This window comes from Rana temporaria, chromosome 8, assembly GCF_905171775.1.
Source record: "Rana temporaria chromosome 8, aRanTem1.1, whole genome shotgun sequence".
Lineage (NCBI taxonomy): Eukaryota > Metazoa > Chordata > Amphibia > Anura > Ranidae > Rana > Rana temporaria.
Genome location: NC_053496.1, coordinates 88,671,334 through 88,686,825, shown reverse-complemented (window position 1 = coordinate 88,686,825; position 15,492 = coordinate 88,671,334). Strand labels below are relative to the sequence as shown.

Genomic DNA, 15,492 nt, shown 5'->3' with positions numbered 1-15,492 from the left:
CTGTGCAAACAAGTGGCATGTATGGAACTACAACCAGCATGCCTAGGCAAGGAAAATAGACATATAATAAAAAGGTTAAACTTACTTTTGGCAGTGCGGTCGGTCTCAGACAATATGCCCCAATCCTCAAAGGTCAGGCGAGAAATGTCCAGCCAGGCATTGTCCCTCTTCATTTGGTCCTTGTAAAAGGGGTCCCTCTTGTCGTAGAGGCATGGTCTCTCTTTTACCAGCCTTATAAGGGACTCATTATCCACGGCCTCTTTCCTAACTCTGGCAGCCATGCTGCAAACAGAGACAACGTACTAAGAAAGTGAAAGTAATCCGTGCCAAGAAGGTGTGGGCTGCCTGGGGACAGGGGAGTACCTGGTTGCTTCTGGGTAAATTCCTCTCTGCTTCTGGCAAAATCGCCTCACTATGAACAGGGATCAGACTTGAAAGCTACTTCCATTGAAATCAATGGGTAGGAATCGCCTACAAGTCGGATTGAAGTAGTACACAGGAACTTCTTTTGAAATCGGATCGCCTTGAGTAGTGTGTATTAACACCAGTCCCATTCACTTGCATTGTTTTTCTTGACAGCACGACTTGGGACGACTTGAGGCGATTTCAAGTCGGATCCAAAATCGCCCCAGTGTGAACCAGCTCTTAGTATTCTTGCTATATTTTCTTTATCTGTATATGTCATTACTTTTAAAAAAATATATACTTTGAAGTATTTGGGTGATCTCTCTTTGCACATATCGAACACAACCCAAAAACGTGACAAAACAACAACTGATGATAAAACAAGTCTAAAAATATGCAGTATGTTGCCGCTTTATTTCACAATACACCTGTTTTTCCATTTCATATGGACAAACTTTCCAGGACTTAAATAGTGGGATATGGCACGGTTAACTGAAAGCATCTACAGTGTCAGCCTCACTACAAGAACAATGTAAATATCTGTTAAATACAAATGATACACATCTTCATATTAATAAAACATCTATTGATCTTTATTCTGCCTAATAACATAAATAATTAAATAAGGTAAATACACAGCATTACCATGTTAAAACAGATCCCACTGTCAGTGACACAAATCTGTGTATGTTTCTGGTGCGCCCAGCTTGTAGAAAAGATAAATTCATTTCTATATGGGTGAACAATGGTGCCTATAAGCCCCAATAAGGTTAAACGTTTAAATACTTTTTCGGCTGTTTAAAACGGGCAATAAACTAAAACCATATTTTAAAAAAATAGAAAAATTGACTTTTGTAAACTTTCCGCCGTAATTTTCTTCACAGTTTTAGTGTTACTGTAGCCAGCTTAATTCACAGCTCATCGCTCTCTATCACATCACGGACTGGAGACATAAATCTCAGTGGGGTTTCTGCGGTTGGGTACGGATTCAGAATATCCAGGTTTGGCATGGAGAATGTTGAGTAGCGGTTTGAAGGAGGTCGTATTTTTTTAATTGACTGAGGAATCTGCTGGTGCCACTGAGCTGCAAAAGGTTATGGAAAATACTGTAATACTGTAAATTTTACACTAGTCATTACAAACATAGGCTATTGTCCAACAATATGACAGTGTCGAAGGGTGAATGTGTCAATACATTCTGCAACAGTTTTCTTGTATATTACTTTAGGCCCACCTTTACCAGAAAGTTTGCTTTGAGTTTTGGATAGAGTGAGTAAAATATACAACTCCTGTTTAATTTTTTTATCGAAGTCTGTGTCCTCATTCTCTCACTTCTCCAGTGGACAAGAAATAAGAGTGTCCTGGTGTCACCAGGAAAGGAAAACTCAGAGAGCAATATAAACCTGATAAACTTTCTAACCTGTCCTCAACCTACTTAATCATTTTGTTTTTGTCTCTGTCCCCATCAGAAATATCCATGCCATCGCTTCATTTTGTTGTAATAATGGGGAAAGTAAATCTCCCCAAAGGCCCTTGGGGCATTATTCCCCCCAATGTTTGCAATAGTGGGGCATAGTTCCTGACACAAACATGGACAATGGGGCACTAGTCCTCTCACTGGCACCAACAATAGGACACTATTCCTCCCATTGACAGAAGAGATAGGGCACTACTTCTCCCATGATTTCAATGAAGGGGCACTATTCCTCCCACTGACACCAATGATGGGGAACTGTTACTTCCACTGACACCAATGATGGGGCAATATTCCTGTCACTGACACCAATGATGGGGCACTACTCTTCCCACTGACACCAGTGATGGGGCACTAGTATTGGGTTTTAAGCCCTTCTATCTCCTGAGTAAGAGGAACATCCTGATAACATCTCCTCACAGTGAAAGACATAAGTCTCTACATGAACCCGAATACTGGTTCCACAATAGGCTGTTAAATCTGCAGTGGATAGCTGAAAGATATAAGAAGGCTGATTCACTAGAGATATTTGGAACCTTCATTGAAAAAATATGTACATTTTCAATTCAATTATCTGTGTGTGAAAAGCATCTACCCATGATTTGGTATTTCAAGTGAACAAGAATTTGCTTTTCACATGATTGGATCTTTGTACTGAATATCCACACAAATTGTTCAGTTAAGGCTCTCAAATCCTTTAGTAAATCAGTCGCAATGTCTCCTTTGCTCGGTTGTTTCAATAAATGTGCCCCCCCCCCCCAATTCATTAACAGTAATATATAAAGCATTCCTATTGGTTGTTCTGGACAGGGGCTTGTCTTAATTTTATCCATTGATCAGGTAGTCCCTAACCTAGGGTGACCAGACATCCCCGGTTTCTGGGAACAGTCCCCGGATTGAGGACACTGTCCCCGGAGCCAGTCTATCCCCGGATTGAGGACACTGTCCCCGCAGCCAGTCTATCCCCCGATTGCAGTGGCATGGGGGGCATCTGGTACTCTCGGGTGCAACATTTAGGGGAGGGTGTAAAATCATTATTTCCCCCCCCGCCCAGGGACTCCTGTGGTCCAGCCTGTCCCTCATGATCCCTCTGGTGTGGGCGGCCTGTGTGTGTGTGTGTGTGTGAGAGAACGGTGAAGGGGAGGGGCGGTGCAGAGCGTACGGTGGCTATCGGAGAAGCTCTTGGCAGGGGATACTGATGAGCGGCTGGGTGTCGGGAACAGTACCTGGTGCTGGGGAGAGCCCTGCGCGGATGGATTATCATGGAGGCCATGGAGAGGTGAGCAAAATAAACCAATCTACACCGTTCATGTGGGGGGGGGGCTGTGAGTAGTGCAGGAATCAAATAGGCCAGTGTAGTGGTCAGTATAGAAGTCAGTGTATTGGATAGTGTAGGGATCAGGTAGATCAGTGTAGGAATCAGGTAGCTTAGTGTAGTGGTCAGTGTAGGAATAAGGTGGGTCAGTGTAGGAATAAGGTAGGCCAGTGTAGTGGTCAGTGTAGGAATCACGTTGGTCAGTACTACTGTAGTAGTGGAAGGGATTCAGGAAGTGCTAAAAGTCTGGCGGAGGGGGGGGGGATTTCTTGCCTTGTGCCGGGCGCTGACAACCCATGCTACACCACTGACTGCATATATAATTTGAGGAAAATATACGTATAAATTCGTTTACCATTTGCCAATAAAAAAAAATATGTCCCCGGATTTAATTTTAAAAATCTGTTCACCTTACCTTACCCAAAACCCTCTGGTAACCCCATTTTATTAACTTTTTTTTTTTAATGATATTTAATTTAATTTGACATGTAAATGTATGCCAGGTAACAGTAGAATTTATAGTATAGTGAAGATTTAGAGAGAGTAGTACATATAAATGCACTAGGTAGCTGTAGTAGCACCCAGACCTCACTGAATATTTTCTCTTTATCCAGCTTTTATGGAAATATCTAACATAATGTGCATCCATCATACAACTCTCTGTGGTTATGTACAGTTCCCATACCACTTTCATTGGTAACATGATTCTCTTATAATACACTATCAGATAACATGCATGTCTCTTTTGTAAATTGTTACCAGTCCAAAGAAATACTGCACGTTTGCTAATATACCTTAGTTATAGTCTTTGTTATTTTCATATATTAGAATGCACTTAAACCTACCGTATATGTCAAGTCTAGCAGTACAGGACACAATCCCTGCTTCATTCTTTGCTGACAATGTATACCACCCTGCGTCCTCTTTTTTAGCTGGCTGGATGAGAAGGCACACATACCCCGTGGCATCCTGGTGCATACTGCAAAATGGACAAAAACAGCACATATCTTTCTCACAATTTGGAAAATCAAACGTGACATATAAATATGGGGCAAATATAGATGGGTATTTACAATTCCGATTTATTATATGCTTTATTATATGCCATAATCCTGATGAATAATATTTATCAGACCACGTAGAACAGGATCTCAGTATTGTCAGCTAAACAAAGTTTTACACCTTTTGGTCAAGAGAATACTGAATGAATAATAGGTCTAAAGAGGTCTGTTGTATTATACACAATGAAAGTGAACAGAGCATCTCATTTTAAACAGCATTTAGAAGCAAAGTATATCCCCCTAAGAAATTAGAAGATATGGCTAAAATGCATCATATACAATGTTACAAGCACACATCCTTGAGCAGCCATACATTAGAAATTATTTTTTGGTCAACCAGTGGGCTGCACACAAAAAAAAAAGGACTCAATTACCCCATCCACACATTTTTGGTGGTCGAAGGAATCCTCCCCCTGTGCTATTGTGTTCTCACAGTGGGGAAACTTCTCCACCATTGGACTAAACAGAGCATTGCTGCCTGCTATAGTCAGTAGTGCTGATCGAGTGAAAATGTTCCAATCGATTGGTAGATCAACTTCTATACAACCAACCCATGGATTAAAATTCAGGCGGTCCCTGCTGAACCGGAACAAAATTCAATCCATGTATGGCTGGCTTTAGTCGTTGATTGGCCATCATGAAATATTGTAGCCAATCTAGTGTTGTTTTTGTAATGGTTTCCAGGCACTCATGACTCATTGGCGTTAGAAAACTATCTTTCATTCATAGCATGCATGCTAAAGATATACAGTTGTATTCAAAATTATTCAACCCCCACTGAAATTGATTGTTTTGCCCAGTTTGACATTGATTTTGATCATCCTGTCATCCTGCTTACAATTAAATCAAAGAGGCACGTGAAGGTCAGACAAATATAACATAACATTTATAATGAAATAACCACAAATGTCTTTTCTGTGCTCACATCATTATCAGTTTTATTCAACCCCCAATTGACATTCAATCTTAGTACTTAGTACAACATCCTTTTACAGTTATAACAGCTTTTAAACTTGAAGCATAGCTTGACACAAGTGTCTTGCAGCGATCTACGGGTATCTTCGCCCATTCGTCATGGGCAAAAGCCTCCAGTTCAGTCACATTCTTAGGCTTGCGCACTGCAACTGCTTTCTTTAATTCCCACCAGAGGTTCTCAATCGGATTTAAGTCTGGCGACTGCGATGGCCACTCCAAAATGTTCCAGCCTTTAATCTGCAACCATGCTCTAGTGGACTTGGAGGTATGCTTGGGATCATTGTCCTGTTGAAAGGTCCAACGTCTCCCAAGCCTCAGGTTTGTGACGGACTGCATCACATTGTCATCCACTATCTCCTGGTACTGAAGATAATTCATGGTACCTTGCACACGCTGAAGCTTCCCTGTACCTGCAGAAGCAAAACAGCCCCAAAGCATGATTGACCCCCCGCCATGCTTCACAGTAGGCAAGGTGTTCTTTTCATCATAGGCCTTGTTCTTCCTCCTCCAAACATAGCGTTGATCCATGGGCCCAAACAGTTTCATCAGTCCACAGAACACAATCCCAAAACTTCTGTGGTTTGTCCACATGACTTTTGGCATACTGCAGTCGACTCTTCTTATTCTTTGGAGACAGCAAGGGGGTGCGCCTGGGAGTTCTGGCATGGAGGCCTTCATTACGCAGTGTGCGCCGTATTGTCTGAGCAGAAACTTCAGTACCCACATCTGACAACTCTTTTCTCAGTTCCTCAGCAGTCACACGGGGACTTTTCTCCACTCTACGCTTCAGGTAGCGCTCAGCAGTCGAAGTCAGCATCTTCTTTCTGCCATGACCAGGTACTGTTTCAACAGTGCCCTTTGGCTTGAATTTGCGAATGATGCTTCCTGTGGTGTCTCTTGGTATGTTTAACATTTTTGCAATCTTCTTATAGCCATTGCCCTTCCTGTGAAGAGTAATCACCTCTTCTCTTGTCTTCCCGGACCATTCTCTTGACTTCACCATGTTTGTAACCACACCAGTAAATATCTAGAAGGAGCTGAGTATCAAAGTCATTTTAAAGCTGCCTGATTGGTGCTTATTAGGCTTTATTGCTGCTCCCTGACATCCACAGGTGTTTTCAATACCTGATTGAAAACACTTCAATGAACCTCTGTTCTTCAGAGTGGTAGTCTTTAAGGGGTTGAATAATTGTGTAAATGAAGAATTCACAAAATAAACATTTACTACTGTATTACAAAACCAATTGATGTCATTTTAGTTGCATATGGTTCTTTAAGAAGTCCTTGCAGGATTTCATTCTGAATACAATTACAAATGTACACTAAATTCCCTAAAACCCTTTACAGCATTGGGGGGTTGAATAATTTTGAACACAACTGTATTGGGCTATATAATTATGAAAAAATCAGTTGTAAAAATGATCAACTGCTAGTTGGACAAACATCCTTATATGAATTTCTGTGTTAATCCCAAAGACGTTATTGCAAAAAGTATAATGTAATAACATGTAGTTAACATAGATAATCATGATAATGAACAGTGTCAGTACATACCTTATCCTAGGTTTGTGGGCTGGAATGGTTTCATTGTCTTTCTTCCAGTAGAAGACTGGAGGAGGCATCCCAATAACTCGACTCTCCAATCTAACTGGATGACCCTCTGGTACCCCAGAGTTCTGCAGCTTCTCCAAAAATACAGGTGGTCTCTGCACTTCCTTTGCTGAAAAAAAAATTGGGAAAAATGTAGGAAGGTTAAATAGGCACATTTTTTAAAACCGCATGAAAATCTACATCTAGTATTTCAGAAATGAATCGCTTACAAAAAAAAAGACAGTTTTCATACTTGTAAAATAAATCTAATCATAATATAAAATTGTATACAAGCCATTTTGTAATACAAAACCATAGGGAAGACCATCACTTGCAGTGTTTGGAAGCACTTTGCCATAAACTACTGGTGTTAAAATCCCGATACTGAAACCTAATATAATGCTAACACTACTTAAAGAGACACTGCCACCCCCCCCCCCCCCCCTCTGATACCCTCCCCTCCAGCCACTACTTTTGTCCCAGCCAGCAAAAATAAAGTGCTTCCTGGCATGTTGGGGCCAGTGACCTCCACTCATGGCGCAGTACTCAGGCCTTGCAGTCAATAGCTAGGCCTAGTTACTGTTACATGTCAGATGGAGTGATGTCACCTGACACCACTGAGGTCAACATCAATAGGTGAATGAGGTGCCTGTACACAGGCACTGTCACTTAATGGGCAAAGTGGCATTGCCACTTTTATTTTATTTAAGTAATATTGTAGAACATGATGCTCTAACCTGTCCTAGGAAATACAAATCTCAGGATAATTATCAGCAAGACTACAGGTCTGTCTGTGCTTACAGTACTGATTTCAAATAGCGCACAGACACAAGCCATAGTTACTGAATTCTATTTAATGTTGTGGTTAAAATTTGACCTGCAGTTATCAATGATTTTTTTTTTTAGCAAGTGACTGGTAATGCCTTCCAGTACTGGCCTACTGTTCACTCTAGGTATAAAACAACATATCACATACAATCTTACCCATCACACTCAGCTCTAAGCTGAATGAGTTTTGTCCTGTCTTATTAGTGGCAATGCAGGTGTATGTCCCGCCATCAGTTTGTGAGAGAGGATCGATGAGAAGTGAGTGAATTCCATTCTCTCTGACCAGCATTTTGTGGGTGGCATCTGGTGAGACGGGTATTCCATTAAGAAGCCACATAATGTCTGGTGGCGGTAGACCACTCACCTGTTAAAACAAATCATTTTGGAATTTCTTTCTTTGAATTAGTATAGGAAGGACATTTAATAGAATACCATACAGTAGACCTCTATATTTCTTACCTTGCAGTCTAACCTGCATAACCGCCCTTCATGTGCCACCATATCTCCAGGAGCTTGGAGAAAGTATGGCCGGAAGAATCTTTCCTGTACAGCTTCACTTTCCACTTCTGCCTGACGTGGTCTCACCCTACACACAAGGGATATGCAATCTTAATAAAATAGATGCATTCATTCATTGATAACACAATAAAAATGTAGTTAGATAAATGTGTAGAGTTTCTTTGACCACTTAGACAGTGGTATATGCTCTCTACAGTTTTTTTGCTGTAATTCACATGCATCAAACACAAAGCCAGTGGGCCAAATCTTGCCCTCCAATCCATTTCATGTGGCCCTCATACATCTGCTGCAGCTGCAGCATCCCCCTCATCTCTGCACCTACCTTGCCTGAGCAATAGGCAGCACTCTGTGCAGCTGCAGCACCCCCTTGTCTCCTTGCCTTTCCTGGTCTCAGCATTTAGCAGACTCTGGCAGTTGACATCAGCCCTCCTCTGGTCCTCTTCCAGACCCTGCACTTTCTGCTTCCCAGCTATGCCCCTGCTTCCTCCCGGCAGCAGCACAGGGAGTGTATTTATATAATCTTACAGATACAACCAACCCTTTAAGGGCAACCATATTGATGATGCCGCCTGCGACTAAATTAAGTTTGACACACCTAATTACTTCACATTGTATTTTTTTGTTTCATTCATAAAATAGAGATAGAGTCAAGCCTGCAGTGTCCTACAGAGTGTTCTCTGCATAACAGTGACAGACACAAAAAAAAAAAAAAAAAAAAACACTGACAAGGTTCTAACCCTCCTTACTTTGAGATGTGGATGGTTGAAGGAGGCAGATATGGCAGTCAATGCTGTTGCTGACAACCCATACTGTTAGGGGACTGAACAAATCCGATATTCTTGAGTTGGGCAGCCAAAGGATTAATTGCATTTCCTTCTCACCTCCTTGGCAACTATATAGGTTTTTCTGAGTGATCTCCCCGTAGGATCTATAAGTACGTCATATCCTTTATGTATCAGAACAGAAATATGGTAGCTTCCATTGCTGACTTGTTTCTAAAGTTACATGTTTTAGGACTGACAATCTGATTCTGGATTCACTATGTAATTAATTGCCCAGCAGAGCAAGTAGTATTTTACACATGTCTTCAACTTCAAAAACAAGTCAGAAATTGAAGTTTCCATATTACCGTCCTGTGTAAACTATTCATTTATGTAGGAGCAGAAGTAGCACAACAGTTATCCATGGCAGGCAATCATATTTCTATCTCTTTCCCCTTTTGACACCAGTAGATTGAAGTCTGTGTGTTTGCTCTTGGTTTCAGCACTTTACACATAATAAATGCACTTTACACATTATTACTACTTTAGCATTTTCTTTAACATGTAAGCCTGTTTACACTCATGTACAGAAACAAATATCAGACTCTATTCAGCCACATGACTGTTGCTATGAAAGATTGGGAACCGTCCAATGGGGACACTTCCAGTAAAAGCTGTCTGAAAGATTTGAAAATCAACAAGTCAGATACCAAGTTAGCTCAACGTCTTTGCCAAGCTGACATATTGCAAAAACCCACCCATCCCAAGCAACGAAACAGCTCATTGAACAGCAACCCTACCTAAATTATCCAAGCATTTTACAAACATATGTCAGCCATATACACTAAACAACATTCTTTTAACCACCTTAAGGCATCAGGTTGTTTCCATGATTGTACCACTAACAATCGCACAAGTGCTCAGAGATGCTTTAGAGGCAGAAATTACTTCAATGGAAGTTCAAAACACAATCAAGTTTCATAGACCTAACAAACAACCTTCATCTGAGGAAATCACCATAACCTATTGTAAGAAATGCTCCCGTATCCTCTGCCTTATGTCCTGCCACATTTAATAGTTTGCTCAAAAGCAAACATTTCTGCACAATTTCCTTAACAGCAGCCATGTGCATGATACCCAGGCCATCTACTGATTTCTCTAATTGATCAAATTACCCCCTCTCCATCTTACTACTAAATTTACACATCAAACTATTAGCCAAAATATTGACCTCCTGTGTCAATTTAGGTCTGCCCACCATTGTTTTCATAGACTAATGCCGCGTACACACGATCGGTCAAACCGATGAGAACGGTCTGATAGACCATTTTCATCGTACCAAACCGATTGTGTGTAGGCCCCATCGGTTATTTATCCATAGGTTAAAAAAAAGCAATCTTGTTTTAAATTTAACCGATGGATACCTAACCGATAGAAAAAAAACGATCGTTTGTAGGCACGTCCATCGGTTAAAAATCCACGCATGCTCAGACTAAATTAGGGGACGGGAGCGCTCGTTCTGGTAAAACTAGCATTCGTTATGGAGCAAGCACATTCATCACGCTGTAACAGACAGAAAAGCGTGAATCGTCTTTTACTAACACAAAATCAGCTAAAGCAGCCCCAAGGGTGGCTCCATTGGATTTTAACTTCCCCTTTATAGTGCCGTCATACGTGGTTTACGTGACCGCCTTCTGACACGATCGTTTTTTTAACCGATGGTGTGTAGGCACGACTTACCATTAGTCAGCTTCATCGGTTAACCTATCAATACGGTCCATCAGACCGTTTTCATCGGATGGACCGATTGTGTGTACAGGGCATAAGTCAATTATATATTTTACCTGGCCAAAAGACTAGCGACAATATTCACAGAATCCTACATCTATTTCAACTCTTTAAATCACACTAATGACCCTCTATGTTACCCTCCCTTAATACCCTGAAGATATTCGACTCCCTTCTGTTTTTTCTATGTCTTAGAACAATAGGGTTTTGGAGTTTATGGTGTCAAGTCCTATATTGTAATCCACCAACTTTTATAAAATATTCTGTGTGTTGGCCATCCCATTTTATTACCCTTGCTGGAGAATGCCAGGTTTGTCCCCTCTCCCCTAATCTCTCTGAAACTATTCAAACATCATTCAAATTTCAGTTGACCCCAAGTTGCCTTCCCCAATTCAGGATCTTTTTGACTATAACATTCTGTATCATAAAAACTACCCTCCCTCAATCCAACATCTTACCACATAATCTTACTCTCTGATTGAAATAAACACCCACTGTTTTGGTTGGGTAGAATCACAGTCATAAAAATTACATTTTATCTAAGTTATTGTATCTCTAAACCCCCCAACAATAAGTGAGTGGACTAATGCAGTGACAGCAACAGTATGGAAAGAGAAAGCAGTTTATGCTAAGAGAAGAAATATTAAAGAATTTGATAATATCTGGAAACCGTGGTTGATCAGGATAGGTTACTCTGTGTAAAAGGATGTTTATTAAATGGGTGAACAAGGGTGGGAGGAGGGGGGGATGGTAGATAAAATAAATGAATGAAGGAAAAACTACAAGGTTATGACATGCGGGGAATGTGCAATATTTTGTAAAAGGAATATTAAGAATGTAACCTGTTTTTAAATATGACGAAAATGTTTAATAAAGAGAATTAAATAAAAAAAAAAAGTTATTGTATCTCTTCTGTGTCCTTCAAGCCTGGTTTCCTTCTCATATATCCCAACTCTTCCAAACCAAAATTCTACATTTTTAAGGGGTCTCCCCAAAGAACAAAGTCACCTGATGATTTCTCAACAAAATAAAACCCTAAAGTGATCCTCATCTCTAGAATTGCTACATCAGGGGTAATTTCCTAATAACCCTACTGCAACGTTATCTTCAATGTCCCACTATGCATTTGTCTGGAAGCTGCACCGATTTCACTGAACAATCTACTATGGCTCCCCACAGCGATTAGAAAATATTCTACTAAGCCAATCCTATCCCATTCCCTGCCCAGGCATGAGAATTATTGTCATCACACCACGCTGCACACCACCTACATGTTGGTAACACAAGGGAAGTGTTACCCTAAAATTATACTTCACTCTGTGGAAATAGGACTTTTGATACCCTAAAAGACTAGCACAAAATTCCCTCAACGGAAATCTTTAAATAATCTTTAAAAATAATTACCTGTTAGTCAATCTGTAAAAACATCCCATGTTCCCCTTACAGCATCTCCTTGATCTACAGCCTAATTATATCCATGCAATTTTTCCTCCTCAACACATTTTAAGTTGGAAAAATGAACTTGGGGAACCTCTCCCCAGTGAAGGCTGGAATGAAATCTGTGCCTCTGCAGCCAAATTCCTTCCAGACCCCTAATTTTAAGGTATTGGTGAGTTGGTACCTTGTGATGCGCATCTCTCACTCTGTACCAGGCACATTGTCTGCTTGTTTAAGAGGTTGCCAGTCTCCTGGTTACTTTATGAACACATGTTGGGACTGCCCTATTAGCAGAAGGTTCTGTCTCATGTTTACATACTCATAGCAAAACTGCTGGGTCACCCCACTAGCAGACACCCAGTGGAGGCACTTCTAAAAAAGAAACCTTTGAGATGCCTAGCCCCTGAAAACGATCTGAGATGTTTACAGCAGCCAAGCAAACATTTGTGAAAGCCTGGAAAATAGGCCATCCCATTTCCAGGCTTCTCTCCCGAATGTACACCTACAGTATATGTGCTACAAAAAACGAACATCAATACAAAAGGATAAATGTCACCCTCCATGTGGCCCTTTCTCCTGTCCCTTCCTCTCTATACCCCACTCCTTACCCTGGCCTTATCTTCAATGTCATTCCTGTGCTCCTAACATACTATTGCCCCCATACTTGCCCCCCACGTGTTTTTAGGCTTGAGCCTTTCCTGACACTTCTCTACTACCCCTATAGCCAGTTGATTCTTGTTCTATAACCCTTTCATGGTCTCTTCCTTGTGTTTAAGCCCCATTGGTCTGCCTTCATTTCTACACACACCATGTATGCCTACCTCCTTACCTCAATAAAATCCTTGTTAATGCAGGTCCAGTCTGAGGTTTTGTAAATCCTAATAATCCATCATAGCTCTCTGCTGTTTGTACTTGGAGCCTGTTTCTGTTCCTTCAGTTTATCTGAAGTGTATATTCTTGCACTGTATATTTATGTATATGTAGCACCTTCAAAGATAGGTGCTAGGAATTAGAGAGATTAAGTTTGTGTTTTGATAGGTACATGTCTTCTACATGTGGGAAGCACAGATGAATAGATATTAAGAGCAAACTAAGCCTTGGATCTGGATACTGCTACACAGTGGCAAATACTGTGAATGCGCATATTTTCCTTGAGGAGTGAGTATTTCTGGTGATCGCATTACCTATAGGGGCACTGTAAGGAGCACCAGCACTAAGGATATACAATTGAAGAGCACCTGTCACTTTGGAACATTTATATATATATATATTTTTAAGGACTGCATATTTTTAAGGATTGTAAACAGTATATCTACTGTACATTTTTATTTTGTCATGTTACAACCAAAAACGTAAATATATTTTATTGTGATTTTATGTGATAAACCAACACAAAGTGGCACATAATTGTGAAGTAGAAGGAAAATGTTAAATGATTTTATTTATTTTTTTACAAATAAATATGTGTCAAAAATTTGTAGAACCACCTTTTTGCTGAAATTACAGCTGCAAGTCCATTTGGGGATGTCTCTACCAGCTTTGCACACCTACAGTATGCCATTTTAGCTATTTCTTCTTGCAAAATAGCTCAAGCTCTGTCAGATTGGATAGAGAGCATCTGTGAACAGCAATTTTTAAGTCTTGCCACAGATTCTCAGTTGGATTGAGATCTGGACTTTGACTGGGGCATTCTAACACATGAATATGCTTTGATCTAAACCATTCCATTGTAGCTCTGGCTGTATATTTAGGGTCATTGTCCTGCTTTAAGGTGAACCTCCGCCCCAGTCTCAAGTCTTTTGCAGACTCTAATAGGTTTTCTTCTTCTGCCCTGTATTTGGCTCCATCAACTCCGACCAGCTTCCCTGTCCTTGCTGAAGAAAAGCATCCCCACAACATGATGCTGCCACCACCATGTTTCACGGTGGAGATGGTGTGTTTAGGGTGATGTGCAGTGTTAGTATACCACAACACATAGCGTTTTGCTTTTAGGTCAAAAAGTTCAATTTTGGTCTCATCTGACCAGAGCACCTTTTTCCACATGTTTGCTGTATCCCTCACATGGCTTTTTGAAAACTGTAAATGGGACTTTTTATGGCTTTCTTTCAAAAAGGGCTTGCCACTCTTCCATAAAGGTCAGATTTGTGGAGTGCACGACTAATAGTTATCCTGTGGACATATTCTCCCACTTGAGCTGTGGATCTCTGCAGCTCCTCCAGAGTTACCATGGGTCTCTTGGCTGCTTCATTGAATAATGCTCTCCTTCCCAGGCCTGTCAGTTTAGGTGGATGGTCATGTCTTGGTAGGTTTGGAGTTGTGCCATACTCTTTCCATTTTTAGGTGATGGATTGAACAGTGCTCTGTGAGATGTGCAAAGTTTGTGATATTTTTTTACAACCTAACCCTGCTTTAAACTTCTTCACAACTTTATCCCTGACCTGTCTGGTGTGTTCCTTGGCCTTCCTTGGCCTTCATAATGCTAATTGTTCACTAAGGTTCTCTAACAAACCTCTGATGGCTTCACAGAACAGCTGTATTTATACTGAGATTAAATTATGCACAGGTGGACTCATTTACTAATTAGGTGACATCCAAAGGCAATTGGTTCCACTAGATTTTAGTTAGAGGTAAAGGGGGCTGAATACAAATGCACGCCACACTTTTCACATATTTATTTGTAAAGAAATTTGGAAAAACATTTATCATTTTCCTTCCACTTCACAATTATGTGCCACTTTGTGTTGGTCTATTTCATACAATCCCAATAAAACACATTTATGTTTTTGGTTGCAACATAACAAAATGTGGAAAATGTATGTATGAATACTTTTTCAAGGCACTGTATATAATGCTATACTGTTTAAATTGAAATAAAACCTTATTAAAAAAGGAAATCTGACATTAAATTATTTTGTATCTTGGGGAATTAAAGCAATTCAATCTAGTGGGACACATATACTAAAACAAAGCATATCAGGGCTTGTATCCATTCCCTACTCTCTCTATAACTAATACAAAAATAAAAAATGTTTTGGCTTTAGATGTACTATGAGCATTCAGATTGTCTAAACCTAGATGAACAGCAGTAGATGGATAGTCTGGTTTCCTTCCAGCCAGGGATGGACTGGCCATTGGGACTACAGGGAGTTTCCCGGTGGGCCGATGGCTCAGTGGGCCGGCTTCAGTGACAGCAGACCGCCGCCCCCCTCCGCTCCTTTGTCTCTCCCTTCCCGCAGCGCTCACCTCCTCTCCCTCCCCGCAGCGCTCAACTGGGGGGAGCAGAGAAGCAGGGGGAGGAGCAGGGGGGACAACGGAGGAGCATGGGGGAGGGGACAGACA

At 40.8% G+C, this 15,492-nt stretch overlaps 1 protein-coding gene across 7 annotated transcripts in view; it reads right to left on the bottom strand.

The window, feature by feature from the left end:
• Positions 1-790: 790 nt before the first annotated feature.
• Positions 791-15,492, bottom strand: part of MYPN (myopalladin) — a 207,582-nt gene continuing 192,880 nt past the window's right edge. For all 7 annotated transcript variants that reach the window (XM_040362165.1, XM_040362167.1, XM_040362170.1 and 4 more), the window contains 5 exons: positions 8,108-8,234; positions 7,805-8,012; positions 6,785-6,950; positions 4,040-4,173; positions 791-1,489 (listed from right to left, as the gene is read on the bottom strand). In XM_040362165.1, coding sequence (XP_040218099.1) covers positions 1,317-1,489; positions 4,040-4,173; positions 6,785-6,950; positions 7,805-8,012; positions 8,108-8,234 — 808 coding nt within the window. In that variant the 3' untranslated portion in view covers positions 791-1,316. The remainder of the gene's footprint in view (positions 1,490-4,039; positions 4,174-6,784; positions 6,951-7,804; positions 8,013-8,107; positions 8,235-15,492) is intronic.